At 38.6% G+C, this 25,000-nt stretch overlaps 2 protein-coding genes across 3 annotated transcripts in view; one reads left to right on the forward strand and one right to left on the reverse strand.

Annotated features, from left to right (window-relative positions):
• Nucleotides 1-17,165, reverse strand: part of LOC145497914 (endothelin-converting enzyme 2-like) — a 23,842-nt gene extending 6,677 nt beyond the window's left edge. The window contains exons 1-13 of the mRNA XM_081477788.1: nt 16,381-17,165; nt 15,558-15,611; nt 13,580-13,693; nt 12,850-12,930; nt 12,069-12,196; nt 10,393-10,615; nt 9,276-9,374; nt 7,641-7,718; nt 5,591-5,694; nt 4,747-4,805; nt 3,092-3,146; nt 1,241-1,308; nt 44-174 (exon numbers count right to left, since the gene is read on the reverse strand). Of these exons, the coding sequence (XP_081333914.1) occupies nt 44-174; nt 1,241-1,308; nt 3,092-3,146; nt 4,747-4,805; nt 5,591-5,694; nt 7,641-7,718; nt 9,276-9,374; nt 10,393-10,615; nt 12,069-12,196; nt 12,850-12,930; nt 13,580-13,693; nt 15,558-15,611; nt 16,381-17,052 (1,866 nt within the window). The 5' untranslated portion in view covers nt 17,053-17,165. The remainder of the gene's footprint in view (nt 1-43; nt 175-1,240; nt 1,309-3,091; nt 3,147-4,746; nt 4,806-5,590; nt 5,695-7,640; nt 7,719-9,275; nt 9,375-10,392; nt 10,616-12,068; nt 12,197-12,849; nt 12,931-13,579; nt 13,694-15,557; nt 15,612-16,380) is intronic.
• The window catches only part of LOC145497963 (arfaptin-2-like), a 60,274-nt gene that overhangs the window by 25,942 nt on the left and 9,332 nt on the right, over nt 1-25,000 (forward strand). The gene's annotated exons all lie outside the window — the stretch shown is intronic.

Genomic DNA, 25,000 nt, shown 5'->3' on the forward strand with positions numbered 1-25,000 from the left:
TAAACAACTGTTCCAGGCTGCAAGGCATAAAGACAGCTCTTACCGGATATCGGCCTTGGACCTTGTATTTAGAGTATTGTTCTTCAAAGCATTCTGATTTCTTGTTGAATTCCATGAGTGAAGACTTGCTCCACCATTCTTTAACAATGTCACCATTTTTGTCAAATTTTCGACCTGATGAATAAAACAATAACATTAATCTTGATGATCCTTATTGAATATGAATAGGTAATCATACGGTTTCGAGTTCAATTTGCCATTAACTTGCACGAATGAGGTTTTCAAAAAGCTGAAATTGCACGAGCCGCTTCGGCGAGTGCTATTTCAGCTTTTTGAAAAACTCACAAGTGCAAATTGATTCCAAATTGAACGAGAAAAACCGTATGATTACTTATTCGCGTGAAGTGTCGGAAGATCTTCCGTGAAGCCATTTTTTTCTCATTCGAGAAAACATTTTTCAAAGTTTCCGCACAAAATTTTCGTCATCATTTTACGTAATATCATTAGCTTCGAAAATTTCCTATTGTCTTTCAGCCAATCATTATCCAGAATTATGATGTGTAATTTGCACTGGTGTTACACTTGAACTGCACTGCTCTCAGCTAACCAGAATCGAGTAATTTTTTTCATGTATGCTATTAACACTATAACAACAACAACTTTTTTGGTTTCACCATATTTATCATCATTGGTATTGCCATTAAAACAAACGAGGCAAAATAAAGTAAATTATAAGGATTACGATAATCACAATCATGGGATACTTTAGATTAGATTATTTCTTTTAATCGTCATTTTTAAACTATAAGCTGCAGTCGTTATACAGACATGACGTTCAACATTGCTAATAGAAATATGATTTTGGACTTACTACTGAGTTGAGAAAATAGTTAATGAGGCTTTTATTTTATTTTTCCTCATTATCCCACAAACTCCACAACATCTCATCAAGCTGCAAAAGTTAGTTGGTCATAACATTTTTAACTTCAAAAAAATTGTCTTCATAGGAGCAATCACCTTCATTTCAAGTGATTGGATACTAAGTCTTTTTCTGCTTATGCTGTGCGGAGACTGACGCGGGTGACATAAGCATAAGCATAAGTACAAGACAGTGAACCAGTCGTAACTCACTTTGACATATACTTTTGCAAAAAGATCTAAAACAGATTCTCGTGCTTCTGCCTATGTACTAGTGAAAGCTAGTCCTAAGGAAAGAATTCATCATATCTTTTTTACTTACCAGTATTGTCAAATCCATGAGTCATCTCATGTCCTATGATGGATCCTAAAGCGCCATAACTTAATGACCTGTAAATAAACAGGTAATAAACAGTAAATAAACATATCGCTTACCGGCTGATGAGCCAAGATTTTCCCCTTCGATGTATGGCCCAAGCGCTTCAGTGCAGACCGAGAAGAAGAGGTTTGTGAGATATTATATTTCTACTAGGTGTCTGACAGGTTTGGAAACGATTTCTATTCGCACGGAACGGCTTCAAATGTCTGACGCACGTCGAAAGCAAAACGATTCAATTTGAAACTGTTGTTTAAAAGTCATTAGCACGTTTTAATACACCGATTTAAAGTTAAATCACCAAACATTTTGGCAACAAAAACAGCTTTAAATTTTAGCGGACCGCACAGTAGAATACGGCCTCCTAAATTGACCAATCACAGCGCACGTAGAAACTGAGAGATATAGGTTTGTCATTGCACTAATCAACTGATAAAATACACAGCTTGAGCGAAAATTTTGAAATAATCGTTGAAATCAGTTTCTTTGAGACTGTTGGAGCAACCTAACTGTCGTCCCACGTTTATTTTAACAATCTGAGAAAATGAATAAACGTCTCTGTTCGTTTATGAATTTTTCCTTCCCCCTAGAGATCTGTGATTTTATATGAAATATCGTTTACCGGTTGATGAGCCAGTTTAGTGACTGCCTCTGAGAATTCAAACCAAAATTCAAAACGGAATAAACACAGTAATTCGCACAATACGAGGATGTCTACAGCAAAGGATATCAATAAAATTTTGTTAACAATGGGCGCTTTCCTTTCGATCAAACGTTTCGGTTTGGCGAATGGAACGGCATTTTCCGGAATTTCCGGAAGAGAGGACAACCTTACAAGGGGTGCTTATCATTTAGCAAAAAAATCCGGAAATTTCGGTTGAAAGTCAAGTGGAACAGTAATTTTCCGGAAAATCCGTTCGGAAATTGTAGACTACCTCTTTTTCCGTTCGGAACGAAACGGCGGAAATTTCCTTACTATTTGGTAAATTTTCCAGTTTCCAGTCTATCATCAGCCGAAAACAATTACGAGATTTAATGGTAGGATTTCATTTGTGTGGATTGTTATTCAGCGCCTTCATTATTGACATCGATCCGTTCTTTTGGCCTCACTGCAATGAGTCTGATGTTGATATTATCAGATGTGAAGTCGAAAGGTGGATTTCCATCCCTGCTTACTGCACCTTTCAATAACATGGGGACTCTAAAATTCAAAGCTTAACCGACAAATGCGGTTTTCGCTACCGTTAATCAAATGTTCGAAGGCCCCTCCCACCTTCCGACTACTGCCGAGCGCGCGGTAATCAAATCAAATCGGTGAGCACAGACAACATAGTCGGAAGTTGGGAGGAGCCGACGAACATTTGGTTGACGGTAGCGAACAACGCATTTGTCGGTTTTAGAGTCCCCATGTTATTGAAAGGCGCAGTAAGAACCGTTGAATCTTCTCTTCTGTGACTAGTTTTAAATCAAACACTCCATGAAAAGACTTCCATAACCACTTTAGAAAAACATCCATGTTCTCAAAACACAAGCTTCCTATCATAAGCGTAGTAGTTTTCCACGATCTTAAATCCTTTTGTTTTAGACATGCAATCCACACTGTCTCTGTCAACACTGCGATACATCTTCTTGACTCGTTCTTTAATCTCAGGAGTCAACACTTCTAGCGCGGTCACAATGTAGGGAGGCACGCGTACTGAATGGCAATATTTCCGCCTTCTTTTAAACTATTATACAAGTTTTTAAACGCTTGCTATTGAATATTACATTTGTTAGATGTCAACTGTCTGATCTTACCTCGGAATTTCGGCAGAGTAAAAGAACGGAGACTGTAAGATACCAGCCGGAATAACTAGCAGGGGCAAAAACAATAAATGATATCAACATATTAGTTTGCTTGAGTAGTGGACTGTTTTTCCCCGTACTTTAAATTTACCTTTTTGCCATGTATTCAAAAATGACAAGCATGCCATTCTCCGGGAATCACTAACAGCAATTACACTTTACTACTACTTTAGTTTTACGCCCAGGAAAAAAAAAGACAATTAACCCTTTGAATACCAAACTTTCGCCAAAAATACCGTTTTTAACCGCTTAGTCAGGTTTTTCAGCTGCCATGACGCTAAATAAGCCCAAATTTTGCTGAGAAAGCTTTTTTTTTTTACTAAAAGGATAGATTTTTCGAGGATTAGGTACAAAATTGAGCAATATTTCAATTCCGGGCATGCGCATTAGCCATTTTTTTTTCTTTGCCATAAACCGTTCTCAATTTTGTTTGTTGGCCCTTTCCTGTCTGTTTTTCTCGGTCCTTTTACACTGACTACCTTTTGCGTTGCATGTTCTTTCTGGCTGCGCGAAAGGTTGGATGTTAATTACCGGCGAAGCCTAGAAATGGAAGTTGATCAATCATAGGCGTAGTGGACTATTTTACCACCGTTTTTGCACCAAAACTGATAACGTTGTTTTTCGATTTGCGACGTCGGAATGTCGTCGATATCTAAACCTGTCCATTGCGCGGAAAGGCCTAGCCTAGTACTACTATCTGCGTATCAAGAATATCTGATGACATTTAAATTGATGACGTCACAAGTGGTACAAAGAGCACGACCATTAATTACGCATATACGTAATTGGGGCTCAAAGGGTTAAACAAAGATCCTTATGAACGTCGATTTCATAGAACCTTTACTTCAGTTGATTTGCAGTCAGAACTGAGTGTAGCAGCTCTCATAAGGTTGTAATTCTTTTGCTTGTTGGCAGCTGTTATTGTTTTAGGGATAAGGGCAATGTTTCTTTTGTTTGTTCTATTGTTCTCTCAAAGGATATCAAGCCATTCATGCGAGACCTTATGAGAGTTGCTAGCCGACCCTTTGCACTTGATGTAAATACGGTACAGACATGTGAAGCAAGCAGTTATTTGTGTTGTTTTCTGTAGTTTTGGAACTCACCTGAAGAAATTATTCTGAAACAGTCATTTTTCTCAAACTCAGTGACGAATTCGTCTCGATAAACCCCTCCAGCTTCATTGTTCAACCCAGACGGGAGAAGAGAAATCCAGGATAACGAAGGGCATGAAAATAAACGTTTATTTCCTATGACCATGTCTCTTAGGCGTTGCCGTTCATACACGCGCTAAAACTAACATATGGTTTTCATACAACGCAAGACTCCCTTGTTAACTCTATTGTATTTCACGTGTGCGTTTTCCGTGTGCGCACACGCTCAGGTTTTTGTAGGGTCTGGCTCGCTCATTTCGACATACTGAAGAAGTGCTAAGTCCGAAACGTCTATTTTACACGTATTAAATTATACTTATACTTTTACACGTATTCACTTGTTAGATACACGTTCTTTTACTCTCTATCTGAGCTAAACTAGCATTTTTCTCAGCCTAGCAACTAATATAGCCACCAAATTCGAGCACTTCATAATTACTGTCCAATTAACCTTACCAATCTCGTTTTCGTAGAACTGATACATAGCGTTAATGGTCTGTGGGAACATAGGCCACCTGTAACGTGAAGACGACATTTTGTCACTCACTGTCATAACTACAACTAAAACCCGGGACTGAAATAAGCAGCATTATAGTTCTCCCTAATTTGGAAACTCGCTACACCGATGTGATGGTGTGTAAAGTTCTAATTGTTATTCAGCCACTCAACTTTGTAGAGAAGTCAGTTATTCAGTTCTCGGAACTGGGGTTACGTCACTTAATTCACTCTGAACTACGTGAATATTATGAAACTGACTACTATTGTAAAACTAATATTATGAATATCATGTATAGCGGATAAAGTTCTGCAGTTTTCTTGATCACACCTTTAATTACGATTGCGGTTTTCATTTCGAAGAGTAAACTGCTGTTGGAACAATGCAAATTCCTGTATCCTCCTTGACGTCCGTATAAGTTCCAGTGAAGTCCCCCCTTCCGGTACCGGGTAGCCTGCATAGCGAACGTAAAACGGAGGGGACGGGAAAGGAAACTGGGATGGAAGGAGGGGAGCTTTTCGTCTCCCTACCCCTTCCCCGTGTGAACAAGGGACAAGCTACGTGGTGCTTAGCAGCTCCCCGCGTGTTTTTAGAGAATTGACTGCTACAGGAACATGCCGTATCGTTATATAATATTATGGTTTATGTATTTGGAAGAGTTCGTTTCAATATAATACTTCCTGCCGTTAACTAAATGTAGCACAAATAATAACTTGATTTTATCCTTTCTATCACCCGAACCTACAGAACCTTCCATTGTAAATTTTAACTTACTTTTAAGTATTTTTTTTTGTTTTAACTCACTTTTCCTTGTCGACCGGCTTCCGGAGTTTCGCAAAGAGTCGTTGTCTAACCCATTTGTCCACTTCTACGTTGTTTTGGAAAAACGTCTTTGAGTTAATCAGGAGCTGCGAGAAATAAAGAGAGTGTATTTTCTTGGTATCTCTTAGTGCGTAGATTTAGCGAGCCCAAAAGCGGGCTCCACAGCTTTTTTCTTTCTTCTTTTTGTTTTACTAGATTCTAAAATAGCATTTCAAGTTTAGCAGCCAAAATGTTACAAAAAAAACTTGGGAAAATGGCATGGCGAAACGCATGTGTAGAACTTGAAAAACCAATTTGAAAATAAGAAACGTAATAATTTCTTCTCCTAGCGAGAGAACGTTGGAATAGACGTTTCTATCTTGAGTGGTTTGTTGCTCCATTTCAGACCATTTCATGATAGTTTTGAGAATATTTGCTTTCAAATTTTCAATTAGTCGCCTGTATATGAATGAATAAGCTTTAGATGAATAAAAGAACAATATCCTAGAGAACATAACGTGGTCTGTAATGGGAAAATAAACCGCTGAAACTAAAAAGTTTGATTTATACACAGCGAAAAAATCGAAATGTACAAATATATTTCAACTGTGGTAAATTAGCTGCCGCATATAAATAAGTTTTCTTTTCTGAAGTATTATAAAAGTTGACAAAGTCAGTTTAAAAACATTTAAACAAAGCGACTAAGTGGACAAATAAAAAAGAACCTATTATAAACTAAACTGCAGCCGGATACCACAATGACATACAAGACGTCTCGCATTGAAAATGTGGTTTTCTGGTTTTTAAGCCATTTGTTCAAGTAAAAACTCGGTCATGGCTTTATCAACCTGACTAAAGCCCTGTTTTGTACGTCGCACACGACAAGGAGAAGGGCGCATATCTCAACTTATTCTTGGCCAAGAGGTATAACTTGCATTTTTCTCCTTCCGCAATCATTACAATTTCGACCAGTAAACAAAACGAAAGGGAATTTTAAGTGTGTTTCATTCCAGCGATCAAATCCGAGTTCTGTAGCATCGCTGATCGTGACTTAGATCTTCAAATTCATAATATTATGAAATTTCATGAAAACGGATCTCTCACCTTGTGAATCCAAATTTGCTTGCTGATTGACTAAACGATTGTTTTGGTTTGTGAATCAAAATATTTCCCAAATGGGAATTACCCTGGGCTGTTCATCGCTTGATGGCTCAGTTAACCAAATTTAATTCCTCCAAACTTTTCACTCAAATCCAAAGGAATGTTGCACTTAACTAGTTTGTTTTTTGAACAAGTGTGTGAATAGACTTGCCGACGTAAATACGCAAAGGACAACCTAAATGGCAGATAGTGTCTGTATACTAGAATAATTCTACTGAAATTTCTTAATAGCCTAGCGTCTGACTGTTTTTATTAGAAATTCTAACAAACATTCCATTATTTCTTCACATTATAGAAATGGTCTTTGAAACTTGCAGCTGTTTTTGCGCGTTCATTTAGTCATTCAGGAATTATGAGGTTCTGAAGTCGCGAAACGGTGAATGTCCTTCTTTTAGTCTCCTTGGAAGTTCAAATATGCACTGTAAAAGTTCTAACTCTTCCTTCGGAACTTTGGAGAAACCAGGAAATCTCGCCACTTTGCAGTCCTTTGATGGCCATAGTACATTAATGCCTGGTAGTTTATGTCAGTTTAGCCAATCAGATTTCAGCGTTTACGTCAGTAACGGACTAGAATTCTACCAATTCTAGGTAAATTATGAAGTGTGGAGCATTGCTACAAAGGTTTTGGGCCGATTATTCAAACGAAGCTTAGGCTACGTTAGACCTGGTTTGAGGCTAAATCTCGGTTTAAACGAGGACTTCATAAAACTCGGCTTAACTTGGTTAAATTTGCATTGTTAGAACGTGGCTGAGCCGAAGCTCACAGGGTCTCAATTTCCTGAAAATTCTTAATTAACAACAACAGCCAATGACACTGGGCTCATGGGCTCCTGTTAACATTTATACGAAATACTGAACCTAAATACTAATCCGCTCATAAAAATTGACTCACATTGGAGAAACGTGATGTAAGATCCTTTGGCCGGACCACGTAGTTTGCATAACCAATCTTGCTTTCCAAAGCGTCTGCCTGGTTATAATAACATATAAGTTAAACCGTCACGTGGCAGTCAAAGAAGTTTCTGTAGAGACAGAAGTGTTAACATAAAAGATAGAACTGACTACAAGCTCGAGGTTTCTATTCAACGATTGATAGCTGATAGGGCCGAATAATGTCTCATAAAAATCACCGGACAGTGGATAATTTTAATGTTTAAGCAGAACTGTAACTAGGTTTCTTTAAAACAATAATTTACTTTTATTTATCTTTGTAGTGAAAAACTTCATGCTTGAGGGAAATCGCAAGGGAGCTGAATTGTAATTTGAAACTTGCCTGTACGTGCGCTCATCAGATTTTTCAATAATTTTGGGTTTTAATTTTGGGTTTTTCTACGAGGTGATAGTTGATTCAGCCTTCGGCCTCATCAACTATCACCTCATAGAAATCGAGAGTGAATAATCTAATTGTTTTAGTACAATTCTTACTAAAATTTACTTCAAATAACGTTTCCAATTATTTCTTGACGTATTATTAAACTTTGCGCCTGAAAAATGTCGCTCAGATTGAAAATTGAAGTTGTGTGTGCGCGCATCAGTTTTTCAATAATTTCAACTATTTTAAATGTCAAGAAACCGTAAATGTCCCTCATTTTGACTTCTCAAGAATTCAATTATCCATTTGCATCAAAAATTTCCTCCAAAACTTTGGAAAAATGAAAAAACGTCGCCATCTCCTAGACGACCTCCAGGCCACGCACATTAATTAAACAATAGAGTATTTCTGTCGAGGAACTATCAGCTGATAGTTGCCCCGCGGAAGTTTGATGTTCTTAAAGCAAATATCTGCCGAGAAGCGAAGCTTCGAGGGCAAATATGCTAGTTTTAAGAACATCAAATTTCCAAGGGGCAACTACCAGAGCGATAGTTCCGAGACATAAACACTCTATTGTCTTTATTGTTCACCACTAAATTTTCTTCCGCGCGCCAGTTGAAAAATCATATTGAATTTTTCAACTTTTTTAGATGAAAGCCGTGAAAGCCAAATGTAAAATTTGAAAAAAAAACCAAACAAACAAACAAAAACCCTCTGAATACAATTTCAATTGTTTACTTTCTATAAGCCCGCTTGTTTACAGAAATATTTTTAAGGACGAGTTCTATCCATCCAGGTATTTTCCGCAGACGGGTACTATGAACTGATAGTGTCTCTCCGCGGATAAACACTATCGCGTCACATGATCAGTTCCAACCAATAAGAATCGGAGAAAATTTAGTGGTGAACTATAATGACTGATAGTGTTCGATGGCACAGCCAATCAGATTAAAGCATTTGCATTAGTATACTAGTAGAATTCTACTAATATCTAATAGTTTATTGGCGTTGGGGAAGTCCCAAGGCAACAAACCAAGTCGATAGAAATTGTCTTAAATGGCTATCGAGGTCGCGAAAATAAAGAAAATCGATTAGAAAGTTTGGCACTCGTTATCGTTAAATAAGTCTTGTCAGGTCATAGGTATCTATGTTACTTCAAGGCAAAGTCCTCCAAAAAATAATCTTTCGTGTAATATCAAGAAATGAGTAGCTTACCTTTTCGAAAACATATTTTGTTGTTTTGTCATCTATCCACTCATGCTCTTTCACTCTTTTCTTGAAAGTCTTCTTTATCTCATCGATCATTGACTGAGTCTGGAAAACGTGTAGTCTTCAATCAGTATTGTAGATAACGAATTAAATAAAGAGTAATGTCCAAACTTGTAAGGCTGAAATCCTCATAGAGAAATTTATAGTGCGATTTTAAAACGAATTGTGATGCATAAAATATTTTAAAAACTTATTTTAGAGTGCCCATATATCTCCAGTGTTTAATTAATTCCTCTGATTCATATATAAAGAGTAGTCATTTCGTTTCGGAGACTGTCATGACAGTGTATCAAAAACTCTTCTTTCAAAAGATGATGATGCGCGATAACATAAACATTGTCTGTTTTTCTTATGGCTTTTCTGTTTGTTACTATGCAAGAGTCCGGTCGTGGACATTGAGTTGTGTTCTTGGACAAGACACTTTACTCTCACGGTGCTTCTCTACACCCAGGATTGTAAATGTATATCAGCAAACTGTTAGGGGAGCCTGACAGAATGTTTCTGTCGAGAAGTCTACAATAGAGTATCATCCCCTACAGACGGAGAAGCAATACCCCAATTGTTTCTTGTTATAGATTGAAAAATAACCTAACCTCGGTAATAGAGCAGGTATTTACTTCTGCATTTCTTGGTTATGAATCAGGGTTTTGAAAACCTTGGTGTACTCAGGATGTAAATGTAGCCTGTGTAGCAGCGTTGAACAGGGGAGGGGGAGGGGTGAAGCGCGGATCGAAGGAGGGGGACTCGCGTTTTTTCCCTCCCTACCCCTTCCCCGCTTACGCCTGCAACGCAGGCTATGTAAATGCGTTCTCTCATCACCAAGACAATAATAAGATTGTCACGTTCACTGTCCATTGGATCAGCGGAAACTTTTCATCGAGCTAACTACTTATTAATGTATCGCTGTCGTGTCCTTTCATAGAACATGACAACTTTATGTACATCAATTTAGATTAAGTCCCCCACAATCCTTGAAGAGCTCGAAAGGTCAACTCTCCAAAGTCGTTATGGTGGTTTACTAGCCTGCTTGTAGAAGTCATTCCTTTTCAGTGAAACTCGATACCTTGGCAATTGCCGACTGGTCGAAGAAGCTCTTTATGTAAAGAGAACCAATTGGAACTCCCATGTTGTCATTAGTGATTCCTGTACACGTGCGCCATCTCGGGTCTGAGTCCTTAACTCCAGATATTCGCTCGTTAAACTTGGCTCGAGCCTTTCGGAATGGACTAGACAGCAGGCTTACTTTATCACGGATCATCTGCCACACCACGTAGTTAGAAAGTAACCTGCGAAAGTCAGTTTCGTAAGTCGCTTCAGAAGTTGGCAATCAATCTCAATAAGTGAGTGCATGATGCATGTGAAAATCAGAGATAACTCTACAGATTATGAGAGTATTAGGATTGAGTAAATCATTTTTATCTGGTCGCAATAAAGAAAGTAGGGTTGTGCCGATGAGTTTTGAGGGTTGTTAGTAAAACTCGTAACAGCATCGGTATAACGAGAATCACTAAGCGAAACTCTGGATTGAATTTAGTAAATATCGTGTTGTTAATAAAATTAATTAATCACTATTAATCACTATTAGATTAGAGCTAACCGTAATGCTAACGCTATTCAGCAGGCTAAGCTACTCAGGCTAACCTACAAAACAACCAAAATGCCGTTATCCTCATCTCGTCGGCACATTTTTGTCTTAATGAACAGCGAAACCTTTGGAGTAAATTCTGCTTATCTATCTTATGGCTTTTTCTGAATTGCCATCAACTTTTGTCAGCTTCTTTATACAAAAGATTAGCCATTCAGAGAGAAACGGTTGTAGCATGGTGATCTGCGCTTTTGAGCATCCCAAATACTCCCTAGGCAACGTGATCCAAACAACTTTCTAATTCACAGTACTCAACCAACCAGCCTTGTAAATAACGTTTTCCCCACTATTTCCTCGCAGACTTCTAAGTTCAATTCATCATTTGAATGATGAAGGAAAGCAAATTCCCAAATACATCATCTCGCGTCCGTTTGTACCCATTAAAAATGTTACAAAATGACTGGCTACTGGGTTGAGGGAAAAAGATTTGTAAATAGCCTACTCGCGAATCTGATTACTGAAGAACCAGCACTTTCAATTTATTTCGTCCAAGAGACTCTTTTGGTGAAATACTTTCAGAAATTTTGTTTAAAAGTTTCAACGAGTTCGCAATTTTATGAAATTTAGGAAAGTGCAAAATACCGAACGATCGAACTAGATGACCAACGGAATTTGCGCAAACCAGAACATTCTCACTTAGTCAGAACAGAAAGGCGGCAACTCGCTTCGCTTCATTTTGATATTATTTGTTATGTATGGTTTCATGTTTTCTTAGAGTCAAATGTCATCTTTAAGTAAGTACATTTTTGCCTACTTTTTAGCCGTTCAAATAATACAACTATCGCAGTTCAATTTTATTAACAACGAGCGTCGTGAGCTTCGATAGCCCCCGCCCGAGTCAACGACAACAACAAGCTTTATTCGCATGACCATAAATAGCATAGCAAAAGTATATGGGTGTTTGAAAAAAGCTTTGATCATAGCATTCTTAATTGACTGTTTCAACCTAGTTTTGTTCATTAACCAAACCAACCAAAATCCCCAGTAGAACTCGCAAAACCGGTTGATCACAACAGAACAGAATGAAAGTATTAGGACGAATACTGACACTGCACTGAATCAAGTGGATAAATAGGAGAAGTAAAAAAACTTACTCTTTAGAAGTGTTTTTCAAAAGTGTTGTCATTTTCCGAAGATAAGATGGTGATGTGGCCAGCACAACATCCGCTTCAGTCACGTTTGCTGCTTTAAATATGGTGTGCATATGATCTAACCACGGAAACTGTAAGGCAAACAGCCGAAACAATTAATGCTGCCCTCATGTCAACAGTATTATGATTACAATTTCAATCAATTGATCAGTCCGTAATCCCCAAGCGGCAAAACAACTCTAGGGATTTACGTGACAGGTTTGAAGAAATTGCTGAGACTACTGTTGAATCAGTTTCGATACCTTAAGGTGGCTCACATATACCTAAGTGTATTACACTTACACAAACTTCTATTGTACTAAATTGTGTTGCATTTTCATTGCATTGTATTCATCAGTTGTTATAACTCATCAAAATCTTTGTCTCGGAAAGTGCTGGAAACTGTTTTGAGCCACCTCGCCCAACCGTATATATGTTGAATTTTATCACACTGAAAAACAAGGGAAATCACATCCATTTGGTAGTTTTTCCACTGACAGAGTAATTTTAATTTTCTTGAAGATCAGAAATTACGTCCGAAAATTTAGTAGTCACTTGTACAGCAATATCTGTTGTGGAAATTCGCTTGCAGTGCACCTTGAGTTGTAGTCAGTTATTGATCTTAATAAGGAAAAATCTATCTTGGTCGGCAGATAAAATTATTCTCGTTTAATTAAAAATAGCGTTTCCAACAGCGTAAAGAAGCAGGGTAAGAAGGAAAAGGAAAGGAAGGACGGGATCATACCTGTGGAACAAGTCGTATAAGATTGTTGAGTTTCATCCTCCTGTAGATTCCTTCAGCTTTGTCTTCAGCTGATGTGGTGAACTAGAAAGGGAAGGATACTTTAAGTAAGCGTGGTACTCTGTGAGCAGTCGTGTTGATTTCCATTTCAGTCTTGCAGCTTTACATCTTAATGTTTTTTTTTTCAACTGACGTAATTTAACTTTAACCAAAGTTGTCTCTATGCAAGTGAATGCATGTAACATCATAATATTTGAACTGCGGGATAAAGATTAAATTAAAGACATGAAAGGTCATCGCCGTTTTTTACTTAACTTCGGCAGTTTCAAAAATAAAGCCTTATAAATACAATTCAGACTTGAACGGGATTCGAGCCAACAACGCACTACAATTCAACGACCAGGGGCCCGTTTCTCGAAAGCCCCGGTAACATTTCGGGCCCGTATACCCGTTCTTAGTTCATCTGTATCTAAAAACGGAGAAATGTAGACGCCTGAAATTTCTTGTATGAAGGGAACCTCTGTTCATATTAAGAATACGTGAATAAAACAGCTCTGTAATCATAAGGTTCGAGATTTTGCTACGGCTCTCCGGGTGCGAAAACTTTTCGGGACCTTCGAGAAACGGGCTCAATCACTGCAGCAGTATTGCAGAGCTCAAGGGTTCAAACCTTATTTCTACCACTGCTTACGTTACACACATAACTGCAATGATACAACAAATCGATGCGTACCTTTGCCAGCTGTTTTTCAAAATCTATGATTTCTCTCATTTTTGAAGTTGTGTTGCATTTTGTACCAAGAAGTGTCGCAACTGTAGACATGTATTCTACGTATATGTCCACCATCTAAATATGGAGACGCAAAAGAAAAAACAAATTACGACCTAAGTCGTATGATGTTTACAATAGTTATGTTAATTAAGCTAAAAATGTCCAGTGTTCTAGGGTACAAACAGTCATTATATATCACCAGTAAGAGAAACTTTAAATCAACAATTTGTTACTCAAATTTATGACGTGGACTCGGACGAAAATACACAGAAGCCATTCTTTGGCTATCATTAGCAAAATGATGTTATTGACCGAGATCTGGTTCAAAACACTTGCTTTGGTTAACAGAACTTATACCAGTCCCTGATGTACATTTTTCAGTCAATTCTCCACTCACGTTGCACGCGATTTTAGAGAAACATTTATCGGCTTTTCGTCGAGACAAACGAAACTGTCCTTTATATACGAATGTCCGTATTAAGCGGGTGTAGAGCGGGATTCCACTGTACTTCGCTCCAAAACTACAAACGGAAGTAAAATACCCGTTTTCGAGGACTTCCCTCCTTTTGCTGGGCAAGTCACGTCAGGTTTCCGTGTACCATTACTTAATAATAATGTGTAGAATTAGCCAAGCCTAAAAGCGGAACTCCTGGGCCTGTTTGTTCAAGGCTCGAACTTATGATAAGCGAGAATTTTGATTTGAGTTTTGTAACTTTGCGGTGAGGTTCTCTGTTTATCAAACTATACAAAACAAAAGCAGTGAAAAACGTTTTTATACAAGAAAAGTTTATACTTTGGTTAACTTTTAATCCTGGGTTAGCGTTAACCGGCTTCCGAACAACCAGGAAGTGAACCTGACATAGGCCCGCGATCAAATCAAAAACCAGTACTTGGTCAGCAGTCAACTTAAAAAACACGTTACCTCGATGAGCTTTAAACCTGAGCCGGCGATATGGTCACATGATACTGGTCAGCTGACGCTTGTTTTGACAGATGTCAATTAAGAAATAGAAAACATGTACCGTGTTTCTATCGAGTTTTAGTATAAATCTACTAGCGTTCTATCACGAATGCCGTTCTCTGATTGGTTGCGCTACTCACTATCTATTCTGTGATAGATGGTGAGTAGCGTAGCGCAGTGTGCCCTTGCTAACAAAATGAAGGCCGCTTCTTGGCGTTCTCGAAGTGTCTGTGAAGAGGATTTAGATTAAATTTTGAACGACTAGTAGATTTATGCTAGAACAATTAGATTATTCGCTCTCGATTTCTATCGCGAGATAGTTGACTTGGGCTGCGCCCTCGTCAACTATCACGCGATAGAAATAGGGAGAAAATGTTTTCTATTTCTTTTAGAAAACACCGCGACGAAAAAAGAAAAACAGCTTGTTTACTTTGATGATCAAAATGTAAATTCTCTTTGCTCGCGTTATCATTACGTCAACAGCTCGTGCTAGTTCTGTGTTTCTATCGAGTTACAGAAACACAATTGTTAACCAATCAGCGCGCGTATTTTCTTAGGCCTGTTTTCTAATTGGCTATAAAATGGATGTCCAATATCAAAGATGCACGCTGTAAACCAAAGCCAGGCTGTACGACTAGGTATTAGCTGGAGTGTGGCCGCCTTGTTGCGCGATGTCGTTGTCGTAGGGCGCACGCGCCGGCGATCCATGCCGCTAGCCATGCTGACCATGAAAACTGGAAAGAGTTGCATGGATTTCTGTTTCTATGCATGCATGTGTTTCTATTCTTTTAGTTATGATGCTCTGCTAATAATACTAGATTTACTAGATTTATGTACTTTAGCGAGCGAAAAAGTTAAAAAAACTCTACTTTGTATTATATTACAACGCTAGAACCGTGACTGTAAAGCAAGGTTTTAGAAATATAAATTGATTAGTAGTTTAATTAACATGTATTCCTTCACTGAAGCAATACTCACCTCAGGATGTTTAAAGTAAATCTCTCTCTGAAGACTCAAACCAGACTGATCAACCTAAGTGGATGACAGGATACCTCATTTCCATTTTTTTGTTATAAAATGCACTGTGCCAATCAGTCTAGGGAGTGGAAGGGAGAGTTCAGAGATTGGACTATACCTGTGTCGATTTGATGCATGTTTTGAGTTAGTGGATGAATGATTGAGTATCACTCGCTCAGATTAGAGCTAACATCAAGACCAAGACAGGATAAAGGTAATAAATAGAGCTATGCCTTTATACTATCAAGCTATTTTTAGAAATGGTACCCAGTTCTCTGGCGGATGTCACCACGCGCGTTGCGTGGGTAAAGCAGCTTGAGTTGTCCACGCGAGCCAAATTCCAGTCACCGGATTGACCATTCCTAGTGATCTTAACGGCATTATTTTGTGAATAAGGTCTTTATGGTGGATTACACTCCATCCTCTCTTGGAGACACCGACCACAAATACCTTTCTATGAGAAAAGGATTCTGACGGCACAAGGAACTTCTCGCTATGATGTTATTATACTTTTGTTTTAACTGAAAAATATTTATGCTTGACATCTGCCCTGAGAACACGACATGCTAATCAAGAGAGCTTATGTCGTTAATCCAAAAACATTATTACGATCATCACGATCGTATAAGAACGTCAATTAAATTAATTGATTAAATGACGACTGTTACAGGCAAACACACATACCTAAAAGAAACCAACACAGCAAGTATTTGGGAGATATCAGACAACTGAACTTAAATTTACACCAAAAACACCATTAGTCAGTAATTGAAGTTGTGCATACCTTTATCAGGTGTTTGGTAGAATTGAGATGATCATTTGTCACTTCAACTGAGAAGAAAGGCGGTGCAGGATAATATGAACTCTGCAAACGTTGTAAAACCTCATGAATGTCCCAGGAAGACTTGTTCCAGCTTCCATCTTGACAAATGCTCCAAGAACCTATCTGGTGAATGAAATCCAGCATGGGCTTTGCTCCTAAAGTTTCAATCTGTTTTTCGTCCATGCACGAGCGATAAAAGTCTCTTGTTTTTAACAGAGCCTCATTTTGAGGACCATCATGTGACATGTTTGATGCTTGAAGAAGATCACGGAGTTCACCTTCAATTACTTTAGATAGTTTTGTAAAAGTAGAATAATCATTATAACTTTTAGGAATTGGATTTCGCCGAATCCAACCGCCACAACAAAATGTAAAAAAGTCATCGCATGGATTAACCGAAGAATCTATTGAATTCCTAATGTACTCTGCAACTGTACTACATTCACGAGTTTGACATATGTTCATCTCTGACTTGGTCTCACTGTGAACTTCTGAAAACATATACACAGCGCGTTTTTGTTCTTGAGTTGAGTCATTAGAGTCATCAATGAGGTGATTGGCGATCAAAGCCAACAGAACGACGGTACTCAAACTTAACAAGGTTGGTACGATGACAGACCATCTCACTACCATGATCCAATGTGTATCGGACCTGTTCCTCTTGCTCCTAATTTAGCTAGATTTGTGTAACGTTATAATGTAAGGTCTGAACAGATTCATTGTATCAAGCCACTGACCAGCGCAAGTAGATGATCTTTGCCTTAAATGTTCGTGACGTCGTATTGTATATCTAGTAGTTTTGCTGGAACTGCTGAACACCTGTTGATCGGACCATACCTGCTATTATGTTTGTTTTTTAGCAAGTGCTCTTGTCAAACACCTGTTAAGATCTTCCGTGATCATCAATTTGAATCTGATAAAGGTAAAACAACCGCAGTAGCAGCTCGACAAAGCTGACGTTTCGATCATAAGGCGAGCGTCGGACCAAAAGTACGTTTGCTCCAACGAAGAGCTAGCGCTCCAAAAGTCGGGCTTCGAAACGAACGACTAATGGCTGAAATATATTCGTATTTTGCCTATAAGTAACACAGATAATTACGTAAAGGAAGTTTTGGTGTAAGAACAACGATTAAAATATCCTGTAAACAATAACATGTAACTGTTGTTTGTCAAAGATTCAAAGCTTAGCAATATGATTCTAAATCTTTCCTCAAATAAACTGCTCCATTCTTCAAAAATTACGTCATTGTTTGCAAATCACGTTTTCATGAAGAACACAAATCCTCTGCAATGAAACCGATTTTAAGTAATTTTGAATTTGAGTTAAGCATGGAATTTAATATCTTAGTTTATCTTGAACTGAAAGCCTTTAATGGGTGGATCAGAAAAAAACAGAATGGGGGATAAGAAGAGCTTTTCTCTATGCTTCATTAGATAGATTTAATTCAAACTTTAGTTTTTGCTTGTTATTAAGGTTTAAAGACTACATTAGAATATTAAACCGACTGTTGATTTCTTTTTGGTTACATCAAAAAGCCGACTGCTATCAATTTTAAAGCCGGGATGCCCGGACTATTAAAGGTCTACGTAGTCTTCTAGGATATATTCTAAATAACTTTTTACTCGTCGGTTTGATCACGAAAGCCTCTCTTTAGACAGGAGAGGAGAGATATAGTCCTTCCTACCTCCTACTATTTTGATGCCCTACCTTCATAACAGATCTTCACCATTCTATAGAAAAAAATAATCTCTTAATTATATATTCAGCGGTAGGTAACAAAGAGGACGTATAAACAACCTTCAGTATAGGGGGAGAAGGTTGGTAATGAAAACCTTCCACGCTTCATTCAACTCTCACTATGAACACCACGCACAAATTGTGCCGTCTACTTCATTTAGTTAAAAACTTACCTCCCGCTCTAGATTGCAAACAGTCTCTCTTCTGATCTAAAATCCGCGAGGTCAGTAGTCCAGTAGTTTTCTTGCCTGAATGTAGTCATTATAATTAACAATTACATTATAAGCTCGAGATTTCTATCGCTATTTCTATTGTTTTAGTTTAAATCTATTAGTCTTTCAGACTTAAAAAAAATCCTTTTCATAAACACTTCGAAACGACAAAGAAGCGTCCACTGTTTTTTTAACAACCGCAAACTGCTAGGCTGCTCACTATCTACAGCAGAATAGATAGTGAGTAGCGTAGCCAATCGGAGAACGGCATGGGTGACAGAAGTCAAAGCACTCTAGTAGACCAGTCTGCTAGTAGACTATATTACCGCAGAATTAAATTGCAAATTTAACCAAGCCTAAAAGCGAAGGTCCTGATGGCAATAATTAACCATAAAGGAAAAAGAGGATTTATTTTTCTTGGATCAGAAACTGAAAAAATTATCAATTGCGAGCATGTAATTGTTCAGCTGTGTACGTGCGTTACAAATCTTCAGTGTACATTTCTTTGCCGTCCTCTGCAAAACAACAACGTGAAATGACAGTGTTCTGCGTCGTATACTGGACGTGGACGACGAAGGCTAAATTTTCGTATTTCCATTTGGAATTGAACGCCGTCGTTGCATATTTAGCTTAAACACGTTTTTAGAGCCATTTAGAGCCATTGTTTACTAGGCGTCGTCGTCGGTGTTGCTTAAGCTCCCAGTTAAGACTGGGGTCTACTAAAAAGCGCAGATTCCGCTCATTTGCACTCGAGCTTAGATTTCTAAAGAAATTCCACGAAACTTCCTTCTATATGAATCAGCAAGCCTTTTGTGCATTTTTTGTTCTGAGGCGATGAGAAAAGGTGAGTTTTTCAGGGTTGAAAACAAGAATTCAATTTCGCGCCATGAATGAATAATATCTGCTCGCGCAAGTTGTACGCGTAAGCTTCTACATTTTTTCTAACTTATGACATAGTAGTAATCAGAGATTAATGACGTGCATTCGATACCCGGGGGAAGGAAGGGAGTACTCTTGGAATTTGCCGATGGTGTGTATTGCTGGAAACATGAAATGCTTGGGTTAAAGCAGAGGATATTTAGTTGGTATTTGGGCATCTGATTGTAGGTTGGGTACCAGAAATACCTTCCCTATTAATATTCCATAGTGTAAATTTAGCCTTTTGCTAAAAACGCTTTTTTGGGATATTTTGGACATTTTCAGCCTGGACATGAGCCAAATTAGCTGCAATCTACTTAAAAAGGTATTTTTGACTTCACAGCTTGCCTTTCTTTCCACTAGCATCGCATTTTATGACACTTTTGCTCGGGCATGCGCAGAAACAAAAATTTTGAGGTTTTTGGACGAGAAAGTGACCTACGTCATTAGGCCTTTCGTTTTTCAATATTTTTCGCCTTTCTTTTTTCAACTTTGGTTATCTTTCTGCTGCAGCGATTGACCTTCTACTGGGCTTGCTTCGAGTTCAAGAATTACCGACAAAGCATCATCCAATCTCGTTCCCAGAGTCTTCGCTCCCCTTGACCATCGGTCGGAAAACGAGAGCTCTGGGAGCAACCATTTTGAAATAACCGAATTCTGGTGATTCTGCCCATTCGGTTTCACTGCTTTCACTGCGCAGTCTGCATCTATGACGCATGCCTGAAATGGTTGCTCCCAGAGCTCTCGTTTTCCGACCGCTGGTCAAGGGGAACGAAGACTCTGGGAACGAGATTGAACATCATCGTGACGAGCAATTCTTACCGTGGAATAGCCTAGTGTAGTTGACGGAAATTTTGCTTCGAGTTTTAACCCAAATTTCTGAGCATTTTTGTGCATATTTCAGGCTCCATTGACCCAATCACTCTGATCTGGGTATCACTGGAAAGATCTTTTCACCTTGCAGAACTTGAGCTTAAGTGATGCCAATTTTGGTCAAAGGTAATGACGTCAGAGGTGGAACAAAGGCTAACGCTCTTCACAGACGGTTACAGCCGGCACAGGAGTCAATGGGTTAATAAAAAATAAGAAGCTCCATTCTTTTTATACCCAGATCCCCGATTGTGTACCTAAATCCTGATTCCTATACCCACAGTAGACTGCTTGAAAAGCATACCCTTGACAGAAGCACATACTTGAGCCCATTTATGCCATTTCCTTTCCAGGATTCGGCGAGTCGAGTATTTTTCGGAGTATTGCCATTTATTGGCATCAACTGTCACCTTACTCTAAATACTCTAAACGCATCGTTTAGTAAAGGTTACGTACTGTGTATAACTATATAACAGAATAACAGTACATTACACTTTATCTCCAAATATGAACGTTTTTAACTTGCATGTCAGCTTACATCAATTAGGGTGGCTCGATAGGAACCAAAAAGTTTGTTTAAATATGGTGAAGAAAGATCAGTTGTCTGCCATTGCACTCACGAAGAAGAAATAAATTTCAAAGGCTTTACTAAAAATGGTTGCTATGGCAAACAGCCACACCCTTTTGAGGTTTTAATTTAAAGCATTGATAGCATTGACGCCAACAGTTCGTACACTTTTACAAAGCAAGATTTGACTTTCAAACAAGCATATCTTGTAAGTTTCTGTTTTCTTGTCGTTCTATGCAATAAACTAAAGTTTTGACAGTTAACTCTTGTTTTTAGTGCTTTTTACAGGCTTTATTTGCAAATAACCTTGTTTTGTACCACACCCAGCTGACAAATTATCTAGTGTCACGTGAAAGAAGTTAAAAGGTTACGATTTTTTTACTTTATTGCCTTACGACACTATTGGTCTTTGATTACCCCAAGTTTAGGGAATTTCTCTTAAATACTTTCCAAAGTAGAAATGTTGGCGTGACGTCAGTGGGTACAAAAGCAGACATTTAAGAAAAATGGACTTACAATTTCTTACACTATGGATTAAGCATTTAAAGAGCTAGGAAGTGGCGGGGGAAGGTGGGTGAAGGCGTTTTGCAGATTGCATATCAGGGGGGTGTAATAGTTGTTGTATTTTACCGCAGTTGTAGGAAATATTACTTTTTATGAGGGAAATGAATGAGCCTGTGATGGTGATTCAGGCAACGCTTTTCACAAGTAATTACAATTATCGAGTTGTGCATGTCTTAACTGCTTTTAATTTCTACAAAGCATCGTTCATATTTGTTGAAACTGATCTATATTTATGGCCACTTTCTGACTGTAAACAACCGTCGCTATGTCCGTTGCTACGTACAAAAATTTATACCACTGTGTACTTTCCTTGAATTTCACATTCATCTAGAGGCAGATTCAGCAAGATCGTTTCAAAATGCTTTTTACAAGTGTTGAAGGGCTTTAAATCTTATATTTTTTGAGAAAGTGCATTTTTCCTGAACGTCGTCATATTTCAGCCTATCGAGCCACCTTAAGCTTACGTCCACTGATATTCCTTGAGCGGTGTACATTTCCATTTCCTTTTCGTCGTTTCTTGTGCTACGTTAAAATCTTCTCTTCTTTCTCAAAGTTAGTGAAGTGGTGTTGATTTCTTCGAGCTATTAGTAGTTCGAATAAATCAACTCAATTTCGCTAATCTTGGAAAAAGCTGCGAAGATTCCTACATAGCACAACGAAAGAAGGAAAGCACATGGAAATGTACGACGTGTGGATAAACTTTCAAAGCAAGGCATCACATTAGACCGAGGCCAAGTGTGCCAGTCGTACAAAGATGGCTTCCAGAGATGGCTTCCAAACCCTGAAATCATCAAACATCACGGAAAATCGCGGGACATAAACCCGCGGGAATAACGGGATTAGATTGCGTTCGACGATAGGAGAACGCAATAAAGCATATGTAAGAAAACTCTCTACACTGGTATCGAGTTAATTTTTGAGTTTCTCAGAACAAGGCTTAATCATAAACAACATCTGTTTTTGGGGGGCCAAAGAGAGACTCTAAACCCTAATCTTGACCAGCAGATTATTTATCACACACGTTTATAACAGGGACGTTGAAACCGGCAGTTCGAAATTTTGTTCCTCTACCAAGAACGATCAGAATGCGAAAAATGTGTCAATCAAAACAATTTGTCACATGGGATCGAGGTTTCTGTCACATGGAAGACTGCGTAACGTTTTGCCACCAAGTTTGTGAGAGATTTTTACAGCTCTTTCGGTTCTAGAGTATAGAGATACCTTCGCTTACACCAGAGTGGCACGAGAAATGATAGAAAGTATATCATTTTTCAAGGAAAACACTTTCTTTTCGACAGAAAGCTCGAGTTCACTGACGGGTTCAGCAGATTGCTTCAATTAAGATCTTGAAAGATTATCAATCGCTTAGGATTAAAGAATCAAAGTTCAAGCAGCTCTAGAACACAGTTTTATGGAAAAAAACCGTTTCTATGTCGATAATTTCGAGGATGTGGATTTACAGTACGATTGCTGGCTTAACAGATACCGAGAGATCACTAAACATGCGATTTTGATAGGTTAACCTGTGTTTACCCTTAGTCGATAGTTTCTTATTTGTTTGTTTTTGAAAGGAAAATCTGACGCGTATAAGTAGCTCATTTGCACAGTGCAGCGCGTGCACTTTCAAGTCAGAGTCGGTGCACAGAGAGGACACAATCTTGTTGGGCAGGAAGAGGGTAAATAAAGGTATGAAAAGAATAAATAGTTTACCTTTGTCTCCTGTAGTGGTTTCTTACGCGACCTTACAGGGAAAACCGCTACCTACATGTCCTGCATAAGTCCTGCATGACATTGCAGCGCTAAACTCATACCTAGGCCTTTTCGCGCTGTGCAAAATGTTTGTTTTGGTTTACATTTAAGAAATAGAAAACATGTACCGTGTCTCTAAGGAGTTTTAGTATAAATCTACTAGCGTTCTATCACGAATGCCGTTCTCTGATTAGCTACGCTACTCACACTTTTTATTCTGTGATAGGTAGTGAGTAGCGTAGCAGTGTGTCCTTGTTAACAAAAAATGACGGCCGCTTCTTGGCGTTTTCGAAGTGTCTGTGAAGAGGATTTAGATGAAGTTTTAAACGACTAGTAGATTTATACTAAAACAATTAGATTATTCGCTCTCGATTTCTATGCGGGATAGTTGACTCGGGCTGCGCCCTCGTCAACAACACATGCTTTTTTGACATATCGAATCTCTACAAACCCCCCCCCCCCGGTTCGCAGTTTTTCTTGCGCGTGAGAAGTCATCCGTATGTCCGCACGGAAACAAAATGTCGCGAGTTAATGCCTGAAGCGTTTTAACGAGATTCGGCGATAACAATTCAGTACCGTAGCGAGGGGAAAAAACTGGGTGGGGGCGCGTGCAGAATCGAGCTAGCCGCTAGGGGGTCACGCTGGAGGCATGTTCCCCGAGAGAATTTTGAAATATAGAGGTTTGGAAATGCTATTTCTATTGTTCTCCAAGAGCTATTTGTAATTTACGCGTATCGCGAATTACTTCCTACACTCTCAGCAAGCAATGAAGATTGAAAAAAAGTATAACACTTGCAACGTCAATTACAAAATAACAAAACCGACTGTCTCTCAAGCAAGTGTTTTACCTGTCAGAGACTCAGAGTCAGGTTTTAATTAGTTCGTTATTAAACGGTCTGAGTTGCCTTAGAGGTAGACGCAGACTTCATCGGCATGTCGTTTTATGAAAACTTCCCGAACAAGTGCTTGCGCCGCTGGTTGTCCCCCATAAACAATTTGGCGACCTCCACCATGTCAATAACATCTGCCAATTCCACGATTTCTCGTATGTTGTAATTTTTTGGCTGTTATTTTTGTGTATCACCCTACGACGGTAAAAAAAGTAAAAGACGAATAAATATGAATTGGGGAAATGGATACGTAGATATTATAAAGCGGAAAGTTGTGTAATACGACTGGGAGATGAGATTTTATTTTCAACATTTATACATGTCTGTTTTTACTTTTGGGGTAAAAAAAAACTTGGGGGACAACGGCCTCCCCCCCCCGTCCCCTCCCCTTGCTACGGCACTGCAAATTGGGAGCAGGGGAAGGATTTTGTAAAGATTTGTCGTGTCAAAAAAGCATGTGTTGTGTATCATTTTTCTTGAGATCTGTGCGAGGCAGATTATGTGGGCTATACAGCCCGCCACCTTGTTCAACGCGTTGCTGAACACAGGTACTCGGCAATTGGGAAACATTTTCTTGAAGCTCAGCTACTGAATGAGAGCCATTTTAATATTTTGAAAAAGCGTCAGAGCAAATTCGATTGGTTATTATTCGAAATGCTTTACATCAAGAAACTCAAGCCTACTTTGAATACCCAGACGGACTCAGTATGTGCGAAACTTTTTGTTTAACTAGTAGCATTTTCTTTGTTACTACTTCTTAATTAGCAACCATATTTGATGTTGAGACCGAAAACGTCGAAACGTCGTCAAGCTTTTGAGCTTTTTTTACCTTTTTACAGCGTTTCTTAAAATATTTTTTCGCCGTTTTTATAGCTAAAAATTTATGTTTTATCTACGAATTTCGCGATACTCTTAACGGATCATTCACTTTGTTTATCACTGTCAAAACTATTGCAAAACTAAATCCGGAACACAGCGATAAATTTGAAATAATAATTTAAAATAGCCGTCGTGGTTCACCTTCTCCATACAACGCAGAATATGGTCATTCACGTTGTTGTTTTGACGGTAA

This window comes from Orbicella franksi, chromosome 9, assembly GCF_964199315.1.
Source record: "Orbicella franksi chromosome 9, jaOrbFran1.1, whole genome shotgun sequence".
Lineage (NCBI taxonomy): Eukaryota > Metazoa > Cnidaria > Anthozoa > Scleractinia > Merulinidae > Orbicella > Orbicella franksi.